Source organism: Quercus robur, chromosome 2, assembly GCF_932294415.1.
Source record: "Quercus robur chromosome 2, dhQueRobu3.1, whole genome shotgun sequence".
Taxonomy (NCBI): Eukaryota; Viridiplantae; Streptophyta; class Magnoliopsida; order Fagales; family Fagaceae; genus Quercus; species Quercus robur.
This window is the reverse complement of record NC_065535.1, coordinates 61,314,007-61,341,076: the sequence shown is the minus strand read 5'-3', so window position 1 is coordinate 61,341,076 and position 27,070 is coordinate 61,314,007. Positions and strand designations below refer to the sequence as shown.

General features: G+C 34.8%; 2 protein-coding genes and 1 long non-coding RNA gene across 3 annotated transcripts; all 3 read right to left on the bottom strand.

Annotated features, from left to right (window-relative positions):
- Positions 1–4,041: 4,041 nt before the first annotated feature.
- LOC126714360 (uncharacterized) lies at positions 4,042–6,192 on the bottom strand. The gene is made up of 5 exons (XM_050414475.1): positions 6,011–6,192; positions 5,853–5,899; positions 5,617–5,746; positions 5,069–5,130; positions 4,042–4,642 (listed from the first exon to the last, which is right to left on the bottom strand). Exons 1-5 carry the CDS (start codon positions 6,096–6,098, stop codon positions 4,346–4,348), a joined length of 624 nt encoding a protein of 207 aa, XP_050270432.1. The 5' UTR covers positions 6,099–6,192; the 3' UTR covers positions 4,042–4,345.
- Positions 6,193–15,772: 9,580 nt separating this feature from the next.
- LOC126714358 (uncharacterized) lies at positions 15,773–19,340 on the bottom strand. Its single transcript, XR_007651588.1, has 2 exons — positions 19,175–19,340; positions 15,773–16,163 (listed from the first exon to the last, which is right to left on the bottom strand). It is a non-coding gene; the product is annotated as an uncharacterized LOC126714358 (long non-coding RNA).
- LOC126714357 (F-box/kelch-repeat protein At5g15710) lies at positions 17,081–19,177 on the bottom strand. Its single transcript, XM_050414474.1, has one exon. It carries the CDS (start codon positions 18,845–18,847, stop codon positions 17,525–17,527), a length of 1,323 nt encoding a protein of 440 aa, XP_050270431.1. The 5' UTR covers positions 18,848–19,177; the 3' UTR covers positions 17,081–17,524.
- Positions 19,341–27,070: the final 7,730 nt, after the last annotated feature.

Here is a 27,070-nt window from a genome sequence, read left to right as displayed (position 1 = left end):
GTCATTTCTCTATCGACATAGATATTTTAGGTTTTTCCCAAAACTGTTCCTATACCGTTCTTGACCTTTCTTTCAGGAGGGCCTCGAGATGCCGATGACAGAATCATTCTCGGCTATGTCTCAAGATTACTTGGACTTTTATTATACGTCCTCGGCTATATCCCTCCTCGACTCGGGCCTTAGGCCCCAATGTAAAAATGGGCCAAGGTCACAAATTATTGGGCCCCACAATAGCCCCTCAAAATCCTGCTGCCCCACCTCTTGGTCGAGGAGGAGGATTTTGCTGATGTCGGGCCTGTATCATGGCTTACCCAACTTTGTCCCTCATTAATGTCGGTGTCTCTTCATCTGCCAAGAAAATGCGCAGGGTTAAGAGACATTCTTTTAGATTTACTCACGATGCGCTCCTGCCGTTCCTGTGTACAAGGCGCGTCTTTAATAACTTTCCTTTACGAGGCCAATCAAATCTGACAGTTATAGATGACGTTGGGGAGTTGAATGGACATTATCTCGTTTGCAACTCTTCTTGGAAATCTGTACGAATTAAATGCCACTGAACTTACCTTCCATATAAGAAGCAAGACAAGAGAGTACTTCCTTTGCATAGTGACCCTTTAACCTTTCTAAAGCCTTAAATCTCAAGCTACGCTCAAAGTTTTTCTTATCAGCACAATCAAACCTTAGAGTGTAATATGTCTGAAGCAAAAGTGGAGGTGAAGGAACCACATCCTCTCCAGAAGCACCGTGTCCCTCCGAAGCTTAAGATGGCTCGGTCGGGGCAGGGCAGGCAGAGACTCAAGATATTTCTCATCTTCCTTCAGCCAAAATCCAAAGCAGGTGTTAATCGCATCAAGCTTTTGGTGCACCTGAGCTGGGGTTGCTCATCATCAGTACCATCCGCTCTCCTTCGAGCATAGCTAATATGGCACCAGCGTGTTAGGAGTCAGGGCTGACGTAAGGACTAAGTATCCCTGCTTCTTCCTCTCTTCCTTCACTGGTGCCTCCTTTTGCCTCCTCTTCTTCTTCTTTCCCATCACCAGATTCATCCTGGTGCTTTTACTTCTTCCTCTTCTTCTCCTCATCCATCAAAGGGGGTCTCCCTCTCATACACAGTCGCTACTGGAGCAGAGTTTTAGAAAGATTTGTCGTTTCATTGTATTTTTTTTTTTTTGCTTCTATAATTAGCTTCCTATATAGGCTTGTTTAAGCCCCTCATTGTACGATGTACTACTTCTTTATATTAATAAAAGTTGACATAATTTTATTCTATGCATTCTTTCTTTTCTACAATAGTTATGCTGTGAATGGATGTGCTATTATAGGATTTTTTTTTTTTAATCATTCTGTACAATACTTAGGGCCGAAACCCCTGTTAAAAAAAAGATATCTTTATGAGCTTATTGAAACTATTCGGCACAATAATGCCGACCTAAAAAGAAAACGATACCTAGGGCCAAGGCCCTTGTTAAGGAAAAGATATTATTCCGAGCTTATTGAAACTATTCGACACAATAATGCCGACCTGAAAAATGTTACATATCCGAGACTAACCAAGATGACAACTGAATGCTCGGTACTGTGTAGGAGGTAATTATCCGAGGAGGGGTAACCCAAAATGAGTTGCCCATGCAGGTTGGCAAGTATTAGGATGCTTTGCCACCCTCTTAATATCCTTTCTAGCCTTAGCCATTTTTGGCATCCGATCCGAGGATTGAAGTACGATCGTACTGAACTTGAACGCTTGTTTGCATCAGTTCCCTTAAAACTGAGGATCCGAGGACAGGTCGGGATCTTTATTCCGTCTAGGACTTAATCCGACTCTTAGTATATAATCATCCCGTAGGTCTGAGCAGTCTAGAATTCTCCTTAAGTGGTTGATTTCTCCGTAGGCTTGAGTCCAAGGACCATGCAATACCTTGGTTCTGTCCAAAATTTAATTTTTAAGTAGTTGGTTTTCCCATAGGTTTGAGTCCGAGGACCATGCAATACATTGGTTCTGTCCAAAACTTAGTTTTTAAGTAGTTGGTTTCCCCATAGGTTTGAGTCCGAGGACCATGCAATACCTTGGTTCTGTCCAAAACTTGATTTTTAAGTAGTTGGTTTCCCCATAGGTTTGAGTCCGAGGACCATGCAATACCTTGGTTCTGTCCAAAACTTGATTTTTAAGTAGTTGGTTTCCCCATAGGTTTGAGTTCGAGAACCATGCAGTACCTTGGTTCTGTCCAAAACTTAGTTTTTAGGTAGTTGGTTTCCCTATAGGTTTGAGTCTGAAGACCATGCAATACCTTGGTTCTGTCCAAAACTTAGTTTTTAAGTAGTTGGTTTCCCCATAGGTTTGAGTCCGAGGACCATGCAATACCTTGGTTCTGTCAAAAACTTAGTTTTTAAGTAGTTGGTGGGGATTAGCCCCTCGGCCAAGCCCCTAGAACCATCCGCTTTACTGGGGCTTCGAAGCGTAGCCCCTAATGGAAGAATGTAGCCCCTAGTGAAACCTTAGCAACAGGCTGTTGGAAGTGATGGGCGGACTTTTTCGACCCACCGCCTGTGCCAACACACAAGCCTTTCCCACAGACGGCGCCAATTGTAAGGACTCAATTTGTAACGACCCCAAAATAGTACTGGGTTCGCACGTTGAGGGCCCAAACAATATAATTTGTAGAGCGTGGGTTTGAAAGGCTAGGCCTTGGTCACCGGACGGTGGTAAGTCATGGTGTTCATACAAAAGTAAGCCATGTTCGCTCGAGGAGTCTTTCTCCTCGATACGGTCTAGGAGGCTCTGGTTCTTGGCCTTTTTTTTTTCCCAGCCCCTTTCCCGGATTACGTGCTTCCCCTTTTATATTAGCTTACATCCCTTATCCAACGTCCACGTGTAGGTTCGACTTTCCAGGATTGATACTTGTCCCATCAGCCCATACTCAAAGTGGTTGGGGTGGTTGTAAAAGCTGAAGAGTATGGTTCTGTCAGATGCAGAGTATTCAATGACAGTAATGGCAGCTTTCCCTTGGTCCTTGGTCGTCATATTATCCAGCGGTCCTTTCTCTATCGACATAGATATTTTAGGTTTTTCCCAAAACTGTTCCTATACCGTTCTTGCCCTTTCTTTCAGGAGGGCCTCGGGGATGCCGAGAACAGAATCATCATCGGCTATGTCTCAAGATTACTTGGACTTTTATTATACGTCCTCGGCTATATCCTTCCTCGACTCAGGCATTAGGCCCCAATGTAAAAATGGACCAAGGTCACAAATTATTGAGCCCCACATAAAATAGTAACTTATTTGCATTAACTTATTAGTATTATTTGTTTTCTTTGTATGCAATGAACAAACAAGTTTTCTATTTTTTATATTGTGTTTTTTTTTTTTTCTTTTTCTTTTAATTGATGCCAAAATCTAAAACCATGAACAATTTGTTCTGAATTAAGATAGTGTTTTATGGTAAACTTTTATATTTATTATAATACACACACACACACACACATATATATATATATAGAAAATAACAGTAAACCCAAAACAGTACACTGGTATTGACCGATACCGAAATATATCGTTCCACTGGTCAAAACAATATAGCCTTCGGTACAGCCTTTGTATCATTATTGTAATTCCCTACTTTAATTCCATTAGTGGATGTAATTGCACAACAGTGAAAGGGGACAATAAGATGCTCCAAACGTGAATCTATTTTTGTTTTTTTTTTTTTTATAATGATATATAATTTGATAATTACAATGGGGAAATGAGGATTTAAACCTTGATGTTTTTGTTAGAAATACTAAGAAGTACCAGTTAAAATACAATGCTCTCTCTGTTATTTATGTATCACTCGAAGCCAGAGCTAGGAACCAAGTATGAGGAAAGAAAAGAATTGACTATGAAAGAAAATTAAAAGTAACATTCGTGATCAATTTTCAGTCTCTTTAGAAATTGTTTCTAACGCAACATAAGTAATCAATTCGTCTGTGGATTTTAAATCTAAAGATGATCATATCCTTGATTATTTCCTCACCACAAAATAATAAACTGTAAAACAGATCAAATTATTTAGCATTAATATCACATTATATTATATATTACTTCACAAAACTTGTCTAACTTCACTTTACCAAAAGGCTTATGAAGGCACACTTAATGTACATCACTATTATGTCTTCTACTTCTGACTATCAGAAACAAGCAACACTTTAAGTTCCTATCTTTGCCTTTATGATCCATATAAAAACCAAAAAAAAAAAACAAAAAACAAAAAAAACCAAAAGAAAGATAACCTATTTTATGTAGGTAAGGACTTCACTTCCAACAGCAAAATTGTGAGCCTAAACCTACTCATGATTTTTGTTTAACTCAATGCCAAGGCTCGTGGTTATTGATGGGTGGTTTACGGCGACCCATTCCCTGATAATCCTTGTGCATCAGGTTCACAATCTCTTTGGTTGCCTGAAGAAGCCATCGAGCTTCATGAGAAGTATGGTTCGTTTCTAGAGAGGCTGGCTTATTATCAGACCTTGAGGAACTCTCCAAGCTGGCTTTGGTTGAAGCTGCCTTGGAATCTTGAGAGTTTTGAGGTTCAGCCGGCTTACTCCTAGGAATTCTGAAGCTTGCAGACTTCGATGACTTTGGCTCCAACTTGTTCAAATTGTTCTGATGGTAAAATGAATTAAATTAGTGTCAAATTGGAATACTTAAACTGATACTATATGACATTTGAAGAGTTTGTCTTGGGGTTAATGCATGTGACGTCGACATGACATATGTCCTAAAATTATTATATATCATTATCGTGTCCTATCCTGTTTAACGTACTAGAGTATTGGACGGAACCTTTGTAACAATGTTGTCCAACTTCTATAAATTGTTGATATTTGCAAGGAATTGATTATAACATAAAAGTTGTTCCTAAAAAGTATCTCAAGATGCATCAAATTAAGCTTATACTAGTATATGTTACGTAATTTCTGCACATTTTCATTTTACATTTTTTTTTTTTTTGAGAAAAATAGTCTAAAATTGCATATTAATTTGAGTACATGTTTTTGTGAAGTGTGAGAGAGAGAGAGAGACAGAGACCTGAACATTCACTTTATATTGAGAGCAGTCAAGAGGCTTCTTTGAGGCGTCACTGTCCTTTCCTGCAGTCACGGAACAAATATTCATAACAAACCATGAAATTTAGCATCTTTGCCCACAACCAAGACATCGCAAAATTTAGTTTTAATATTGTTAGAGCAATATAATTTCCTTTGTAAGATTGTAGAATATTAAATTGTAATTCACATAAACTGGAACACCTTAATATATATAAGCATCAAAATAACATTCCTTCCAACAACAAAATTTTTCGATTATGTACATACAAGTATGGTATCCACAGATATGTTCACCATGACATCTATCAAGGCTAAAGGCAAAGAAAGGAATCTTAAAAGGGTTTTCAACGCTAGCTATTCAATTATGTGTTGGAGAGTGGTGTTTAGGCCCTTGATAATCAGCATTGAAAGCTACAAAACCAGCCACTCTGTATTTCTTAGGAGTTTTATTACTGTCTCCCAGTTTACATTTTACTTTAATATCCCCCTTCACTTCAAGGTCAGAGTTTCCATCGAAATGGGTTGCACCTGAAATCTCTGAAGTAGTGACATCTTGCTTCTCAATCTCTTTGCTCATCAGCACTTTGTGGACTGCCATTTTCCTTCCTCCAAGCCCTATTTTCTTCAAACCAGCAGTGTTAACACCATCCAGAAGTCCCTGTAATTCAAACTCTTATATACTTTAGTTAATCAATTTTTACTAAGGAGAATACATATATATTATGCTAGCTATATATAACAAGCCTAAAATAGCAAATCTATACCTTTTGAACCCCAAAATTTTTTCTTGTAGCCTCAAGCCCTTCTTCACCTACAAATTGAGGTTAAACGTTAAAACAAAAAAATCATCTCAAAACTTTGGTATATAATTTTTAATAATTTTCAACAAAACTAATGGAGAAGAAAGCACTCTTGACTTTACCTGGATGAGAGTATGCAGAAGAGTTCCTAAGGGCATGCATGACAAAGAGAAGCCCTAGTAAAAAACTCGTAAACCTTGTGTGTACCATATTTGTGCGTTTCTTCTTTTTTTCTTAGTTGTGAATGTATGTTGTTCAACAACAGAAAGAGAGGACACTTAGAAAACATAAGTGTAGGTTTTATAGAGATTTCAAAGCTAGCTAGGGTTCCTACACCTGGTCACATAAAATATTAGTACATAGCCCCTGGGTATGCGCAAAGCCTGGGGAAGCTCAATGTAAACAGATAATTAAATTAATGGATACACTTAATTAACAGAAAAGAAAGACAAAAACAGTGGTCTAACTTCAGAAGTTTGAAAGTGGTTTTTAGTAGTATAAGAAAAATGGTATGTACAGTACAATGTTTTTTCAAGTATTGGTGTCATATCCAAGATTGTTACATCTACTTTTTCTAATCTAAGATTAATAGTTGAAATGGAATCAATTGTATAGCTAGTCAAATGGTTTTTCAGGGTGTCTGTGGAATTGATTAAATAAATGGTAATATGGCTTTTGGATGGAAGGAATGGGTGAAATTGCTTTGCACTTATCTTCTGCCATGCATGCAACGTGGATGATAATATGGTGGACCAAATCTTTTAAAGGGTTTTCAGTTTAGAATATATGTATTGGAGCTTTCTGGAATAGGAAAAAAAAAATTAATTAGGTGCAGAGCCACGAATTAATTAAGAATGCAGCATGGTGAAGACGTGAGAGGTCTTACTCACTTGCATGATTGCATCCCATATAGAAATGATTAATAGAACAACATAACAAAGAGGATTAGGAAATTTGAAAGTAGTGGAATCCGAGTATTCATCCCAATATGAATCCAAATTTCTCTGTTTTTTTTTCCCAAGAAAGTAAATTCAGATGTTCAACACCCAAATTTATTGAACATCCATCTTCACATTGGGATGAGAAAAGAAATTAATTAATTTTAATCCAGATATTCAACATCCAAATTCCACGACTCCACTTTTACAAGAATGTGTAGAATCCAGATTTTGGAGAGCTGAATTCCATCTCACATTTATAATTTGTTCTCTTCAAATCACAAAATTATCTTAATTTCTATGAACAATTAATTATATCGTTTATGAAAATTAGTTCTGTCCGGTAAAAAACACCACATGATGTTAGGAGGGGCAATGCTATATTTGATAATAAAAAATTCCTAAGATATGTGGATTAAAAATTTAGAAAGCTTGAATATCACCTCAAATTCCTAGCCTTATTTATGAGGAGAGAAGAGTGTTAAGAACAGGGTAGTTTCATGGAAATTTCCTGAAAATTCTCAAGACTGCTCATGTTATATATTATGGCAGCGATGCCTTTGTTCTGATTTTGTCATAGGAACATAAAGCATAAAGGTAGGTTATTCTCTGGTAATAATTCCGTTTTCAAAGCCAAGTAAAAGCCAAAAGGCCACAGTATAGGTTTGTTGATATATTTTATAAAGGGATCACTTCTACACTTCCAAGAATAAAATAAATTTATTAGCAATGTCACACTGCTTTCATTGTAGTTTTCTTCATCAAATTAAATAAATTTATTAACAAAGTCCTCCATCCTTGTGTGGTGTGTGTGTGTGTTGTTTCTTAGAGGTGAAGTGATTTTGTGAAGAAGTAGGTAAAACTTCGTTTTTGTCTATTGACTAGAGTCTAGAGATATACATAGTCCTGATTATTCTACAACACATGCATTTAATACCCTCCAATAACTATTATTCAATAATTATTAGTGTACTTTATTTTATATTTTTTTATAAGTTAGTGAGTCACCTTAAGGGCAGAGGTTGGTGACCAGCCCCAAGACAAAATGGGCTTTAAGTAATGCTCAAAAGGCTGTAATTTCCGTAGTTGAAAATAAGAACAATATAAGTTATAACAAAAAAGATCCTTTCACAAGCAACAAATTAAGCTAGAATATTCTTCTATATATATGGTTAGACATTTTTTTTTTTAAGAGAAAAGTTAATGAATGTCTTAAGACTAAGAGCAATGGTTTACAAACTATTTTTAGAAATATTTTAAGGAAAATAATAAAGTAATTAATTTTTTAATTTCCAATAAAAATGATATCAAAACTTTTCTAAAATAATTTATTAATAAATACGTAAAAACACCCGTTAACATGACCATTATATATATATATATATACACACACACATATATATATATATATATATATATAAATGTTGCAAAATTTTAACTTATAGTATCTATTTCATTTTTTTTTTTTATTGAGAAACTAGTATCTATTTCATGATGATTACTTTTCAAGTTTAAGACACTAATTAATTTTTAGTGTAGGTAAGATTCGAACTCATAAAAAACTTTACCAATTGAAGTAACTAAAACCTACAATATTGTTGGTTAGACTTTGATACAAGGCGAAGAATTGAAGGGCATAATTATAATTGGGGAAGAGAGGCATGAGCATCAAATTAAGAGCCTTTGGACCATTAGCTCCTCGGCAAGTGATTATGCATAGATTTACTAAATCATATCACCTTGTAAACAATGAATGAACATATATATATATATATATATATATATATTATTATTAAACTAAAGTTGAGTGTTAGAGAGAGTTTTTAGAACACGAGGGCGTGACATCCAACTTGAGATGCTTGTGGTTGCACCTTGATAACAGTAACTAAGTCGGTTCGACAGGTCATGAGGTGAAAAAAGGAGCTAAAATTAACCGACAACTTTAGCTCAGGTTCATAGTTGTCTTGGTCTGATTTACTACATGAAAGCAGACTCATTTTCTTGGAAAGTTCATCTTTGTTACCCTTTGTAAAATATGCTCTAATCACAAAATCTTTAAAAGCCTCTCTCTGTGTCTCTCTTTTGAAGTACTTTCGGCTATAGTGAAAATTTTATTTTTCTTTTTTTGGTTCAAATGCCATATCAAACTACTTAACATAAAATTCATGTAACGTATGATATCTCCTATTGGGCAATACAGGCAGATAAATAGACTTGTGTAGTTTCTAAAACCACCTTCATAAACATAAAAATTAAAAAAAAAAAATTTTAAAAAGTTAACAACTAATATGTGAGAGAGAGAGAGTAGTATTTATTTCACACATCTTAATATGCACACACAACTAAAAAATCAATTGTTACTTCAATTCATGATTTCAGTTTCTTTTTTAGGAAGTAATGTTTGAAAGAGATTTAGACACTGTCACACGAAATCTCAACTTGGGATCACCATGCATGGCTCCCTTTGGATGCATCATTGAGGACTCACACTCCATAGCTTCCTCTCTTAGATGCCATTCCTTTAGTCATGTGAAGCGAAGTGGTAATTGTGTAGCTAATAAACTGGCCAAATTGGCAAAGTACTGTTATGGCACTCAATCTCAGATATGGATGGAAGACATCCATAGAGAGGCCCACAACCTTGTATTGTTTGACAAAAGTTTGGTTATGTGAATAAACTCATAGTATTCTTTCTCAAAAAAAAAAAAAAAAAAAAAAAAAAAAAAAAAAAAAAGTTGGAAGTTACTATTTTAGACTTTTAGTTGTGTGTAAAAATGTATGCATAAAGCATACATTTTAGTTGCTTATTTAGTTGTGTGTAAAAATGTATGCATAAAGCATTAGCATTAGGGGTGTAAACCCCCCTCTCCCCTCTCTGTTGCTATTTTACCAACCAACACTCCAAAAATCAAGTTTATCCGAGTATGTATTGCTATTGTTTTGTAGCAACCGTGAATAGTGAGTTCTCAAATATACAACATACTATTCATGAGGTGTAAACATAAAAATATATATTATTGGAGAGAGAGAGACATAGAGGAAGAGAGGAAAGAGAGATGGAAGAGAAGAGAGAGAAACAAAAATTTTATATTATTTGATTGTGTAATTTATATTATTTTATTGGATTGTATGTAAAAATAAAAATTGAGATATTGAATGTATTGATAAATGGGTTGATAAAATAAATAATGTTTAAGAATGTAAAATAGGTTTTCTTTCTTTTCTTTTCTTTTCTTTTTTTTTTTTTTTTTTTTTTTTTTTTAACATCCTGAAATGTGAATGCTCAACAAAATATAAATATTAGAAAGTCAGGAGCTGCAAAAGTAAACAAGTAACTCATTACAATTCATCCAAAAAGAAAGATTAACAAATCCTTGTTTTTTCTTTGGTGGTTAATTTCCAACGCATCTTCCCCCCATACAAGAATAGGAAGGTAGCAAGGATAATAAGGCAAGAGCACCCCAAAAGAGGAATTTACACATGGATACAGAAAGCATGGCCCCCATTTACCGAGGCATTGTCTTTTGATTCTTTAAAATCCTGGTAGTAATCATATAATTAGTTGTTTACCAAAACAAAATCATATAATTAGTTGTATTAATCTCTCCACCAAGCACATAATCATCGGTTGCCCTTATAATTGAGAAGGAAACAAACTCATAAACATTTGTACCCCATGTACGGAGGTGAAGCTTTTTAGGTGTAGAAAGTTGAATACTGAATGGTACTTTTGTTACTATTGAAAGGGCAGTGGCGAGACTTTTCGCTTTTCTTTTTTTTGAGAAATGCAGTGGTGAGACTTTGATTGTTCAATTTTCAAAGGAAAGAAAATCTGTTTGGCTTTTAAGGACATGTCCACATGAAATGTTGACAGATGTATGCCACCGAAATTTTTGACATGATAAATTGATAAAATAGTTAAAAGCATGTTTGCTATACAAAATATATGATGTTGTCAAGAAGTGCCCATTTGAGAACCCAAGGAAAAGATTCCTTATGGATAGCCTAATTCTGAAATCGTATGGCAGCAATGCCCCCAAGAAGGAAATATATTCCTGATTTAGTACAAACCTTATTCCTTGTTAAAATCATCTACTTTTTCATAATTTCAATACTTATACTACTTTTTTCAACAAATATATATATATATATATATATATATATATATGTGTGAAAATGTTAATAGATGCCCAAAGAGCATTAGTTTAGGAACTATTTTAAGAAACTTTTAATGAGAAAAAAGAATAACAATTAATTGTTTTGATGATTTTTTATATTTCCCATAAAGAGATGTCAAAATTTTCCTAAAGTAGCTTATCAATAATTACCCTAAAAACACTCGTTAATATGACCCATAAAATAAAGTTTGGGGATGGGAGAGGATAAAAAGAAAGAAATTATACTGACATCTTTAAAGTTTTCTATTATTACACTCACTTTCTTTCTATTTTGAAATAAGATACACGTCTCCTCTAAATTACAAACTATTTACACTAACCATCATAGATGACTAAAAAAAGTTCTGAATTTTCTATTTTACTATTCACTTAAACTATCATCTACACCCTCTCTAATAGGAAATTCGGTATTTATCAAAGTCTTTTGTGATTTTTTAAAGCATTTCAATTATTTAGAGGAAATCAGTGTAAATGGTTTATAATTTTAAGGGGGTGAATGTAATAACTAAAAACCTCATATGAGATTAGTGTAATTTACCTAAATAAAAAGGGAGTAAATTAGTATGTTTTTAATGAACATAAGGAAGTTTAGCCAAATAATTTCCAAAATGGATAGTCAATTCAAGGCATTACCTACTAAGCATATTCCATTCGAGCCTTCAATATATTGAGATTTTGGAAACACTTGGTAAGATATAATGCCAATAGAAACATAGGTGTCGATTGGCACCTACATCTTAATTACCATCAAATTTGAGTTTTGGATCATCTTACCTGCTTGAAACGTAGTTTAAATGTGCATAAGGATAAAAACAAGTTCCAAAACTCCTGAGGGATGGAAATGAGGGAGAGTCCAACCCTTTACTCCATTCTCCTCTATAAAAGAAAGCACCATTGCCAAATTAAAGGATTCCTGCAACTTTTAAACTTTCTTTTATTTATTTATTTTTTTTTTTGAGGAAAAAAATAATTATTAAAATAAAAGAGTGGAGAAGTTTTGCATAAATTTTGAGGAAAAAGACTAAGGCTCCATTTGGTTGAAGTGAAAATAGGAGGGATGGAAAATGAAGAAAGGAAAACAGGAGAGAAAATAATGTTTTCCCTTGTTTGGTATAAGAAAGAAAACACAGAGGATGGAAAATGTTGAGCTCAAAAATCCACCCAGGCCCACAAATTTTTTTCCTCCCGATTTGGGAGGAAAATTGGGAAGAAAAGAGAAAAGGGGGGGACTTAACACGTAAATTACATATTTACCCCTCTTTGGTGTGTTGCGAGCCTGACTTGTGAGTTAGGTCCTTTTTTTTTTTTTTTTAATTCTTTTCTTTTATGTTCGTACAACACTCTTTCTTTTTTCAATTGTTTTGGGTTTTTTTTTTTAATATAAAAAAAATTGTTTTGATTTTTTATTTTTTGAAAAAAAAGTTTTGGGTTTTTGAACTTCTTATCCTCTTTTTCTTTTAGTTTTTTAATGAAGAAATCATTCATACATATTTTTTTAATAAAATATAATGTATTATTTTTGTTTTACCTAAATTGGATATAATGGTAACTTTATACCAACTTTATTTTCTATCTTCTCACTTTCTTTTCAACCAAATAAAAGAGTTTTTCATCCCTCCATTTTTCTATCCTCCCAACCAAATACATACGAGAGAAAACTAAATCTTTTCTATCCTTCCACTTTTCTATCCTCTCTCCATTTTCTATCCTCCCACTTTTCCACTCCCCCAACCAAACGGACCCTAAGGGGAAACATTTAGGTTACACATGCAACATCACTCCTCTTAGAACTTTGAACACACATTCAGCTGCATACAATCAAACATTTCAATCTCTATATCAAGCAAGCTACAATATACACCACAACGTCCTATGTTTGTCAAAACGCATAACTCCCTCCACGAAGCAAGTAGGAGATTCGTGGATTTGAGAGATCCAACACTTCAAAGAGTCACGTTCACTTTTAAATTTGCCATTAAGCATTTTGTAAAAGGTAGTGCATGCAGGTATAAAAATCACAGCATTTAAACATATATCTATTTCTATATTAAAACGTGTTGATTGATGATGATAAGGGATAATAGTTATTGTGTGTGTGTCTCTCTCTCTATATATATACACAGACACACACATATATGCTATTGTATTTACATGATCATGTATTAGATTAGGGTATTATTTAATTCCTGCAAATGTTAGAATTAGCATTTAAGCCTATCCTACATTGTCACATGTTGACTGGATCAAGAGCATTGTCATCCATTTCTAAAAGACCAATCTACAAATCGAGCAGATAAGTGCTTGACACCTTCTCATCTTTACAACCTAGTCTTAGAATTCAAATCTATAATTTGTAGATCATTTTCATATCATATTTGCTTTTATTTTCTAAATTGTAACTAAGAAACAAAATAATATAAACTTTTGCTTTATAGAATGTAATTAAGACCAAAGTCTTGTAATTTTTTATTTCTTTGATTGTGCAAAAGACCAAAACCTTTTTTTTTTCTTTTTTCCTTTTGATCCATTGATGTAATTCATTCAATTATCAATGAAGAGATATAAAGAATGACGTTCATTCCACAAATTTGGAGTTGTGAAGCAACATCTTATAGGTGTATGCAAGAGGACCTTAGTACACTAGTCCTTAGTTGGCATCACCCATATTATGGATGAAGTGTCAACCAACCCTATGAGCTCTAGTTTGAATAGCACCTCCTCCCTCAATTAAAAAGGGTGAATGGGTAAGTTTGTAGGTTTAAAACTCATTAAACGCGTGTGTAAATTTACCAATAAAGAAATTAATTGAATTTTCACCCACAAAAGAGAGGAACTAATCCAAGGAATTAGTTATCATCAAAAAAAGAGGCAACATTTTATATGACATTTGTTGCTTTAGATTCCACCATAATACATATCATGGACTTTTAGCCTAAGGTCACATTACAAAATAAGGGTCTGTTTGGTACTGTTGTTTAAACAACAGTACATGTATTTCCACAATACTTTTCTCACCCATACATATTTCCACAACACTTAAACAACATTACTATAAATTTCTTACCAAACGGACCCTAAATTTCCCCAACCACAATTGTCATGGGAACAATGAAAGAATGCTTTTCACATGTCAACTTTTTTTTTAGCTAATTTAGAAATCCTAATATCTAAACCCCACCCTGAGGCTTGAACTAGCAAGCCTATGAAAAACCCTCAAGCCCTCATGGCAAAGGGAGGTACCACTTACGGTCATTCACAAACTTTTACAAAGCATAAAAAGGATGGAATAAGTGTGGCAATAAAATATGTAAAAAAATGATAGAAAATGTTTCAAATTTTTATCATGTGTGTTTGGTAGAGAGAATGAATATATATAAATATATATATATATATATATATATATATATAGAGAGAGAGAGAGAGAGAGAGAGAGAGAGGAAAAAATAGATGATAAAAAATGTGATTTGTATATATTTATTGTTATACCCTAATAAGAAGTAATTTTAATTTTAATTTTTTGAGTAAGAAAATAAATATATCATCAAGTAACTAAGTAGAGATGAAAACATCATATTTATTATTATTTTATTTTATTACCTATCCATTCTATATAAAAATAAAATAAAATTTTGATAAGCTTAATTAAATACAATGACAAAAATAAAAACATCATTAAAAAAAAAAACACTCCTAATCGTACTCATTGTAGATTTCTTTTTAGAAAAATAAAATGGTCTTGTAATAGGTGTCAAGAAAAACTTTTAAAAAATTGCAATTAAAAGGAACAACATAGTAAGTTTCATGCAAGAAACATTCTCTCCAAGTATTCTCAAGAGTATGGTCTCTTAACCCACCCCTTATACATCCGCCCTCGTTTCCTCCATATCCCATTTTCCATCATTTCCCAACCAGACGGAACATCAATGATTCGCATGCTAGTAACTCATGAAAAGTACTGCATTATATGCTTTCTTGCAATATGGTGAAAACAGAACTCATAATTAATTTTTTTTGATAAGTAGAACTCATAATTAATAAGAAAAAGTGGAAAGCAATTTACAATATTTACTCAAGTAAAAAAAAAAATTTGCGTAAGGCTATCTACCATGACCTCTCTTAGAGACTGCAAAAGTGAAAGTTCTATGCCATGACTTGAGGGGAAAATTTGATCATACAAAGTCTAGTATAGCTTAGGGTGAGTAACTGCTCATGCTTACAGGGCTAGACAACTAATTTCCCAACAAAAGCTCAAGAAAAGCAGTAAGGATTAATTAGCTACTATCTAAACATAGGCACCTGGTTAAATAAAAAAAGCAAACTTAACTTAAAGACTGTCAGGACCTCTTCAAGCATGATATGTGCGATGTAATTTGCATGTTAGCCAAAGATTGAAACCCAACAGATGTGTCCAACAATGGCTTATCATTCTAATAATTCGTGGTGATGGCTATAACGTTCTAAACCTTAACTTAGACTTTAACTCAATTGACTAACGTTAAGAGAGAGATAGTATCCTATAATATTAGGAAACATATTAGAATCAACTCAAACAAAGCCATAAATCCAACTAGTTCATTCTTACTTATCAAAAAAAAAAAAAAAATCCAACTAGTTAGGTTGGCATGTAACAAAGTAGATGTAAATTAAATAGATTGTTGGGTTACTAGAAATGCACGAGATATGATGATACTGATTGGTCCACACCCCATTCACCAAATTTGAGAAGTGCTTCTTGCAATGCTTTAATAAGCAGAACTCAGAAGTATAGTGGTCAGGCATGAACCCTTTCATTTTTTTCTCTTTCTTTTTCAGTAAATTACACACGCACCTAGTGTGTTTTGAACCCATGACACTCAAACCTAGCTCAAATATCACAAACATATGCTAGCACCCAGGTTTATCTATGGGCGGCTCCATTAGGTACTTTTCAATTCAATCTAATGTTTTACCAACAATGGTTTACAAACTGCAGAACCCTAATGGTAGGATATGAACAGCCATTTGGAGGTTGGCATGTATCTGGAAGACATGACGTGGTTTCTGAGAAGTATCCCTTTCTGTACTAATGAAATAAGTGGAACAGAACACCCGACCTCTAGTTGGTATGGTACCTCCAGCTTTCCCCACGTGGGTGAATCTGGCTAGTCCCCCCACCTTTACTATAGCCAAAAAAACAAAAATAATAATAATAATAAAATTATTATTATTAAATAAGAAATGACATTTCAAATGTATTTATCAAAAAAGAAAGAAATAACATTTCAAATTTGGAACCTAGAAAACTCTCAGCAAACAGTAACTAGAGCCCAATGAACATTCTTAAAACAGCATTAATCTTTGCATATAGTCAGTCTCTTCTATAAACATAAACTGTAGATACTAGATATCCATAACTTCAGTTCAAAAAAGTAAGTAACAAAAACTTAAGACAGTTTTAAAGTATTAGTTCATCCAACTATGGCTACCATAAGAGCTCAGCCAATATCCCCACTGCCACTAACAGTCTAACACAGAAGGATATATGATCAAGTACTTCAAAGTTCAAAAACCATTGACATCCTATAGAAGTCTACCTTGTTTAGTATAACAACCCCCTTAAATAATTTTTTAGGGTATTGCTGAATCCAAACTTTAGTGTCACGCTTTACACTGAACCACTGGAGTCAAAAAGCCCATTTGCTACAGAACTAGTGGGTAAATTCTGAAAATGACATAAACAATGCAAAAATGTGGAGTCCACTGTCACATGTGTGAAGGCAGCAAACTAAATATATATAGTATGAAATGGGATGAACATAACAAAATTCATAAGGTCGGTGATCCCAGAATTGAAAGAACCAAAGTTCTGCTCATTAACAACAAATAACAAATGGCTGTCAACATTATAAACATTATAAAAAACACAGTGCGAACAAGAAAAAAATGTGAAATTTGACCATACAAGAGCTTCTAATAGCACACAAAAGCACGAAAAAGTGGCAGCCAAAAAGACAAACAATTCACCACTAAGTAACATACTTGCAATATATAAACCAAGATGATGGCCACATAAATGAAAAAAAAAAAAAAAAAATCATTGTATAGTAAATTAATGAGCAACATAGTATTAAGAGTCTAAGATATGTAGCTGGCATGTACAAATCAATTTTAAATATCTTACAGGAGTTGGAACAGAAAATTGCCCACTTGCGATCCATCCCTAGATGTCACCATCCATTTACTTCCTTAACAAGCCCAGCCCTTGAGTTAAAACCATACTCGATTATTGTACATTACAAAGTCCTGGCACTATCACCCTTGAATTGTCAAAATCTTGCCAACGAAACTGGTTTCTTCAGATGCATCTTCATTACTGATATGGCATGAAAAGCTGAAAGAAATTCAATGATGAACTGACCAGCTTAGTATGAAGAACCTTCCTCTTGGTTGTGCAGAAGAAATTAGAGAAGATGCCGAACGAGGATGCTCACCCTCAAAATAAATAAAATAAAAATTAACACCACATAGCAAAATTTCCTCCTCAGTAGATAGAAGCATCAAATCTTGGCTCATAGAAACAAACTTGACTATTGTATGACTGAAGGGCACAGCCAGCAATCCATGACCAAACCTTCTTATCCACATCATATAGAAGGCCCTTCCCTTGGTTCCAAGAAGTGAAGCAAATTAAATTGTCCTGACCAAAGCACTCAAACCTCTCAGCTGATAACCTCAACAAAGCTCGAAAATACTTTGGTGGCATCCTGCTAATCTCCACCCACATGATTTTTACATGATCCAATTCCCAAATTCTCATACTCTGAAGTGTACTATAAAGGCCAATCCTTCCAACTAGAAACAAACGCTTCTGGGTTCCAGCAACTAAATACCCATCCAACAATGACCGTGGGAACTTGGCTGGAATGTGTTCCCAGTAGCCAGTATCCAGCCGATACATCATTAGACCAAGTGGTGAAAGGGTTTCCAAGTACAATTTGGAATCACAATATGCCATCTTTGAGGAGCAAAGATTGACTGCAGGCATTACCTGGTGAAGTGACCAAATGTTGAGCTTCGAATCATATACTTCGGTGGGTAAAGATTTGTCACCATATATATCACTAGTGGCTATAACTTTAAACGATCGGTCTGTCCTATCAACAACCATTATCAGTTGCCTTTGCTGATTATAATGCATAGTCGGCAACGTCCTCCAAGTTTGTGTGAGGGGATTACAAACTAGAGTTTTGAAAGTTAGCCCATCAAGCCCAGAAAAGCAAACAAGACCACCTGAAGAACCAACCAACCAGAATGCCCATGGAGGCAGAAACATGAACGGAATCCTATACCACGTTTTCAACGGCAAGCTGAAGACCGAGCATTGTGGGGTCTGAGAGTTCCTCCAAAATGTAAGAAGACAAGGCCCATGAGATGGCACTTGTGAGTGAAATTTGAGAAAACTACAATCTTGAAGAATAGAATTCCAACGTTTACAAACAGAACGTAGACGAAAGATCATAAATGGAGGAACCCTAGCTAAAATCTCATTCAACAAGTCTTCGGGCAACATTGCCCATATACTATCTTCCATTTGAACATCAGGGTGGACTGCTTTACCAAATGTAGCAGCTGTTTCCTCATCTAACCCGCGCGGTTTGGTCTTAATAACTTTCTGCCTCGAAGGGCTAGTGTTCCTTGATCCTACACGACCCAATGGACTTGTATTCCTCGACCCACCGCCCCTAACAGGTGACACTTGCTTAGGGCACCTATCACTATCATCTTCACCAAAAGACCCATTTTTCTTAGATTGAGAACTAGACACTCCATTCCCAGATTCAGAAGATTCCCCAACACCATCCATGGTGCTCAACTAACCCAATTTAAATCCTTACACAAACACCAAATGCAAACCCTAAATCTAGGCTCCCACATCCAAAGATCCAAACTTTCCAAGCCTAAATATTGATTTCTAACATCAAATAAAAAAACCCATTAACAAAAACTTAACTCGGAGCTGAAAGAATCATTGATTGAAACCAGGCATTACAGTTCAAATCAAAAAACCCTCAGTTTCCAGTCAGATTATGAAGAAAAAACAAATAATGTTGTAAATGATGAAAGGTAAGATTTTTAGCAGAGATAAATCTGAGAACAGAAAATTGAAGTTGTGGGTTTTCAGATTTATTACCTTTTGGTTCAAGAATCATCGGGTTTTTGCTTGGTCAGAAAAGCTTGTCAGAGCTTCGAGAAGTAAAAAGTTTCCGAGGGATCAACATTTTCACATTGTGTTTGGCTGTTGTTGTTGTTGTTTCTTTTTAATCACATAGTGACAAAACGAACAATAAAAAATTATAGATAAATGAGTGTTTGTTGTAGGAATGGTATTGTGTACTATATAGTTCATAAGTGTCCAATGAGAATATACCACATCAGCAAACAGAAATCTGTCTGTTACCGGTCAAATTTTCTAGTTTACCAGTTAATTTGACTAGAAAATGTACTTTTGTAGTAGTCCTACCGCTGCCACCTGTGATTAAGGTAGAAAATTTTGGGCATTTTAGGCAGCGTTTAGCTTAATTTATAATGTCTTTTAGCGAAAAATATTTTGCAGAAATGAAAATATTTTTAGATGTTTGGTTGCATTCTAAAAAATGTTTCGAAAAATATTTTCTAGTGTTTGGTTGTGTTATTGAAAATACTCTAAAAAACTCATTTTTATCATGTTTCTCACATTTTCCAAAGATCCAAACAAATATTATTACAGAGAATCAAAATATATAAACACAACAAAACAAAAATTAAAACAAAAAAAAAAAAATCAAAATCACAAGACCAATTGTGTGTGTGTGTGTGAGAGAGAGAGAGAGAAATCGGTTCGTGGGTGACTTGGTGGTGGCGACGGTAGTGGCAACATAGACACGGTAGGTCGATCTAAAGGTGGCGGCTCGATCTAGGAGTGAGTTGCTCACACGGTGGACAAATCGGCTCAAGGGTGGGTTGCTCATAGTGGTTCGATTGGCTTAGGAGTGGGTCATTCACTAGGTCACGAACCCACGGTGGTTCAATCTATTTTCCGATGGCTCCTGATCTCTCCATGCTCCATTGTAAGTGTCCTCCTCTCTTCTCACTAGCGCGGAGGGGAACATGGCGGCGCTACTCGTCGGAGTGTGGGGTGGACCTCAGACTAGCGTTGGAGTGTGGGGTGGAGCTCTGTCTCTCTCTCTCGTTGGTGCGTGGGGTGGAGTTGAGGTGAGCTTGGAGACAAATTTCGGACCGTATGAGGAGTGTGTGAGTGAAAAATTAAAGAAAATACTTGAAGGTAAAATGAGTCCTAAAATGAATTTACAGGTTTGGGGGCCGAATTTTATAGTCAATGCAATGGTTTTCTGTTTGACCAAATTTTACATGCGCAACCAAACACACGGTAGGGTGTAGAATATTTTCACAAATCTATTTTCAACCGAAACAAACACAGCTTGATTTAATTCTTTGTTTGTTTTGTCTAAGTTCTTAAAAAATGACTAACTTTTTGAAAAATTATCTCATTTTCTTATGTTTAGTAATAACTTTGAAACTAAGCTGCGGTGAGATAAAGTTATTTTTTAGAAATTTTAGGGGAAAACTGCATCTTAGCTCCATTCGTTTTGACATTAATGTTTTCTAAAAAATGAGTCATTTTTAAAAAAGTATTTTTTAACAAAAAAAATTTGTTTCATTTTGGTAGCATCCTTGAAAAATGAGATGCGGTTGTTTTCAATAGTTTTTATATTATCTCTTAACGTCTTTTATTTAGAGTGGCATGAGATAAAGTTGTTTTTCAAAAAATTTTAGTGAAAAAAAAAAAGTTTTCTTAAAAAAATTTATATTTTTAATAGAATTTTCTGTTGTTTTCTTTTGACATATTTTTTTCTAATACTACTAAACACAAGAAAACACCCCCCAAAAAAAAATAAAAACTATCTTCACAAAAGGTTTTTCTTTGAAACAAGTAGGTAAGTCGTATTTTTAATAAAGTTTTCCATTGATTAAAAATATTTTTCATTTAACCTAAATGCTACCAAACACAAGAAAATGCAAAAAAAAAAAAACTATATTTATATGAAGTTTTTCAACAAAATAAACAGAAGTATTTAAGAAAAAGTTTATCTTATAAGACTATATTATGAAGTGCTCCTCTTATAACATGTAAGTTTCAAGGGTTCACTGAATGGGATAAAGATACACCATAAGATGGTCTTTATAAAAAGATACTTTTTCACTAATCCGGATGGAAATTTGGTTAAGTGTGATATTGTTGGGGATAAGATAAATTAAATTTAGCAAGAAGGGAAAAAAAAATCAAGTATCATATTTTAATTTTAAAGATAACATACCTATATATATATATATATATATATTTTTTAAACAACAACAATTCAAAGAAAATGCACCCCTGTCACTCTTTTTATTTCTGTAATTGGGCTCCACTAAGTTGCTGGCCATTTTTTTTATTGGTCTCCACTTTGTTTAGTGGTTATGGCCTTGTGAAAGACAATAAAAACAATATTTTTTTTATTGGACTCCACTTAGTTGACAAATGTTTAATTATTTTTTTTTTTTTTGGAGAATCAAATGTTTAATTAAGCTAATTACTTTACTTACTCAAGAAAATAAGGTTCTTATGTCAGATCTTTGACAACTTGTTTAGTTGTTTTAGGAGCTTCTATGCCACAACCTCGTGAATCCTTCATACCACAAATCATATATTGCCATCAATGAGAGGCTACTAGTTTGTTTTTTTACCGTTTTGAAGCCCATTATAATAAAAAAGTCGAAGGCTTACATATAAAGCACAGCAACTCCCGATATCATTCTGTCACTTCCCAATCCATTACTGGCATGATATTATTTGCTTTAGTCACACAGACTAACGGCTTTAAAAATTAAAACGCATCATACCAATTAAGGTCCAAACCTTACATATAAAGCACAACAACACCCTCTACCCTAGTAATATTATGCATCTAGACTTCTTTTTTTTTTTTTTTTTCGCTCGCCTTTCTATTCAAAATTCAAGGATAAACAATCAAAGGGAGTTGAATCATCACCATAAAGAACAAAAATAAATAAATAAATAAATATCGTGGATCATATCAAGTTATCAACCTTCTCAGATGCACCTATTTTTGTTGCGTGTAGAATAATAATAAAGTTATATTACCTAGAAAGATAACTAAATAAAAAAAAAAAAGTTTTAAAAATAAAACATAACATATTAGGTAAAGAAGAATAAGTAAATATTTAATATAAATTGCACCTCAATTTGCTCAGCGTTAGTAGTAGATTCAGCACTGGAAATCTTCATACTTGAGAAATGTTACCTACCATATAAAATTTCCCACGCCATTTACACTAGCCCTACATACCCATCATCCTTTAACAAAAATATTGTTTAAAAAATGGGACTCAAGTCACAAGTTAACCTGTTTTTACTTTGAGTAAAAAATCTTAGGTTTGGGTTAGGTTATATAGTCTTATAGGGCTAGGTCTAATTTTTCCAAGTTTAACAAATAAGCTACCAAAAACTATATTTTTTGTCTCATATTTAGCAAATAAACTACTCAAAAACTATAGGATATCAAATGGACACTTAGTATATTCAAACACTAGTAATTTTTTTCATTTTTAACTCAATTTTGACCTCCAATCTTTTCACATCTATAGCTATTCATTTTCATTTTAAATCCAAGTTAGGCGAGTAATATGTGAAATTAAAGCTCATGATTAACCATATAATTTTTTATTACTGAGAATGACATTTTATGAGCCAAAATTGAGTTAGAAAATCTAATCCTATTGGTTTTGGTTTTTTTTTTCTCTACAAGCCACGAAATTCAACCAAAATTTTGGGGGTATTTTTACCACCATTAGCAATTTAGCATCACTTCATTTAAATTTTACCATCATAAACTATAATGTCTCCATTAGTTCCATCCTCCAAGAACTTTAGTATTAATTATGGTCACCCGTAGGTTCCAAGTTACTCAACTGATAAAGTCTCTTGTTGTCGGATAAGAAATTTGGGGTTTGACCCTCATTTATACCAAAAACCAATTAGTGTTTTGATTTAATGATAAAAGGCAATCATTAGGAGAAAATGCAATAGATTGAAATTATATCTAAAAAAATTTATGGTCACCCATAGGAAATTTCAAAATAATTTAGGGTTAAAACTCTCCTCACTCTCAACTATCGAATTATAAAAATTATAAATAAATAAAAACCCAAAATCTCCTTTATTAAAAAGAGGAGTATCGCCACAAATAAATAAATAAATGCTTAGGATATGCTTAGTAATCTCAAGAAAGGAATATGTTGTTGATCATATGGAGCTAGATATCGTTTTATTGCAATATGAGTATAGCAAGATTTAAGTTTGCAACATATTTATAGAGAGAGAGGATGTTATGTTCAAGATTGGCTGCTACACAACAAACAGTAACAAAGAACGATTGGTTGTTTATTAACTTTTTTTTCTTTTCTTTTTTTAATCTTATTTAGAATTCTATTCTAACTTAATCTAATAAGTGTGTGTAAAGCTCGTTTTTAAAGAGTTGAACTTCGACTCTTACCCCCCAACCCCACAAGAACTTGTAATTGTGAAGTGACCATCACGTTAATGGTACGCGGTAGTCTATTGTTTATTAACTAACCAGCCTCTAAATAACTTTCTTACAGCAAGTACTTTTAGGTTCTGTTTGGTTGGAGGAGTGGAAAAGTGGGAGGATAAAAAATTGAGAGAGGCTAGAAAAATAGAAGGATAGAAAAGATTTAGTTTTTTCTCATATGTGTTTGGTTGAGAGGATAGAAAAATGGAAGGATGGAAAATTCTTTTGTTTGGTTGAAAAGAAAAGTGAGAGGATAGAAAATAAAATTGGTATAAAGTTACCATTATATCCAATTTAGGTAAAACAAAAATAATACATTATATTTTATTAAAAAAATATATATGAATGATTTCTTCATTAAAAAACTAAAATAAAAAGAGGATAAGAAGTTCAAAAACCCAAAACTTTTTTTTCCAAAAAAATCAAAACAATTTTTTTATATATAAAAAAAAACCAAAATAATTGAAAAAAGAAAGGGTGTTGTGCGAACATAAAAGAAAAGAATTTAAAAAAAAAAAAAAAAAAAAAAAAAAAAGACCTGACTCACAAGTCAGGCACGCAACACACCAAGGGGGGTAAATATGTAATTTACGTGTTAAGGCCCCCCCCCCCCCCTCTTTTTCTCTTTTCTTCCCAGTTTTCCTCCCAAATCGGGAGGAAAAAAATTTGTGGGCCGGGTGGATTTTTAAGCTCAACATTTTCCATCCTCTGTGTTTTCTTTCCTATACCAAACAAGGGAAAAATATCATTTTCTCTCCTGTTTTCCTCTCTTCATTTTCCATCCCTCCTATTTTCACTCCAACCAAACGGAGTGTTAGTAACACTTAAATCTTAACCACTAAGTTGTTGCACTAACATAACACTAGCTGATGTGGATGTAAGTTTCCATGAGATCAATTGGTAAAATCTCTTGTGATCAAACGAGAAATTTGAAGTTCGATCATTGTCTACACTAGATATCAATTGATATCTTAGCCTTATAATAAAAAATATATTCATTACAGAGCAGACACCATAAGTTTGAAAAACTAATTTATCTAAAGAAAAAAAAAAGCAAAAAAAAAAAAAAAAAAAAATAGTGTTGGAGCATTTTAATATTAATTAATTAAAATGAATTTATATGACAATTGTGGGGTCCAATAATTGATGGGTCAGGCCCACTTGCTGATGGAGAGTTCAAAGGCCTAAGCCGAAAAAGGTCATGGCCCGAGCTCAAGAATAGTAAGGCCCAATTGGTCCGGGGAAGCAGCCGAGGACAGTGCAGTCCTCGGCTGACCCAAAGATCCACCCAGAACAGGGGCAAAACGGTAAAGGGACATGCTTGAAGGGAAATCTAAAATATCTAGGAAAGGCTGCCTTTACCATCTTCCCCATGCATATCTCTGCGCCTAACAGAGCCTTATCCATTAACTTTATGAACCACTCCCAACAACTTTGGGTTGGGATTGACAGGACAAGTATCAGTCTTGGAAATGTCGACCCTACACGTGGACGAAGGAAAATGAGTGCAGACTAGTATAAAAGGAAAAATAAGTAATATAGAGGAGGGCAGGACGACTGGCCAGGGGAGAAAAAAGGCTCCCAGCCTACCTCCAGAAGAAAGGCTCCAAGGGTGAAAGCGTTTAAATCACATGTGAACGCCACAAAAAAAAAACCATCGCTGGGTAACCGAGGCTTAGCCTTTCGAACCCACTCTCTACAAATGATATTGTATGGGCCCATTCTTGCGCGGACCCAATCTTACCGCGGTTCGTTGCGGGACGTGACCCTACAATTGGCGCCGTCTGTGGGAAGGCTTGCGCGTTAGCTCGAGCGGTGGTGAAGTTGAGCTTCTGTCGAACAAGGGTCTATGAGGGTGCCTTTATCACCGGCGACACATTATTGCTATTCCAACATAAGTTCCCACTAGGGGCTACGTTTCACGGTGTCAATGACATGGGCAAGTCTAAGGGCTTCAAACATCAGGCTAGCTTCCCCCACCTTGTTCGAGGAGCTAAACCTTCGGAAGATAAATAAATAAAGAAAAGTACAAGTTTTGGACAGAACCAAGGCCTTGTATGGTCCTCGGACCCAAGCCTCTGGGGAAACCAACTACTTACAAAGAAAATACAAGTTTTGGACAGAACCAAGGCCTTGTATGGTCCTCGGACCCAAGCCTCTGGGGAAACCAACTACTTACAAAGAAAATACAAGTTTTGGACAAAACCAAGGCCTTGTATGGTCCTCGGACCCAAGCCTCTGGGGAAACCAACTACTTACAAAGAAAATACAAGTTTTGGACAGAACCAAGGCCTTGTATGGTCCTCGGACCCAAGCCTCTGGGGAAACCAACTACTTACAAAGAAAAGTATAAGTTTTGGACAGAACCAAGGCCTTGTATGGTCCTCGGACCCAAGCCTCTGGGGAAACCAACTACTTACCAAGAAAATACAAGTTTTGGACAGAACCAAGGCCTTGTATGGTCCTCGGACCCAAGCCTCTGGGGAAACCAACTACTTACAAAGAAAAATACAAGTTTTGGACAGAACCAAGGCCTTGTATGGTCTTCGGACCCAAGCCTCTGGGGAAACCAACTACTTACAAAGAAAATACAAGTTTTGGACAGAACCAAGGCCTTGTATGGTCCTCGGACCCAAGCCTCTGGGGAAACCAACTATTTACCAAGAAAATACAAGTTTTGGACAGAACCAAGACCTTGTATGGTCCTTGGACCCAAGCCTCTGGGGAAACCAACTACTTACAAAGAAAAATACAAGTTTTGGACAGAACCAAGGTCTTGTATGGTCCTCGGACCCAAGCCTCTGGGGAAACCAACTACTTACAAAGAAAAATACAAGTTTTGGACAGAACCAAGGCCTTGTATGGTCCTCGGACCCAAGCCTCTGGGGAAACCAACTACTTACAAAGAAAAATACAAGTTTTGGACAGAACCAAGGCCTTGTATGGTCCTCAGACCCAAGCCTCTGGGGAAACCAAATACTTAAAAAGACAATACAAGTTTTGGACAGAACCAAGGCCTTGTATGGTCCTCGGACCTAAGCCTCTGGGGAAACCAAATACTTAAAAAGACAATACAAGTTTTGGACAGAACCAAGGCCTTGTATGGTCCTCGGACCCAAGCCTCTGGGGAAACCAACTACTTAAAAAGACAACACAAGTTTTGGACAGAACCAAGGCCTTGTATGGTCCTCGGACCCAAGCCTCTGGGGAAACCAACTACTTAAAAAGGATCCTCAACACTAAAGAGACCAGTACGGAATGGAGTAACGTGTGTCCAAAGGCATACTCGAAGTCACGCAATGCTCGGTCACTCCCTTGGATGAATTATTTAGAGTTTGTCGTTCTCAGACAGTATCCTCGCGCTTATTACAGAACGTTCAACCGTTATCTCGGTTAGTTTCCTAAGTTTAACTTACTATGAGTTATTATCATTATGC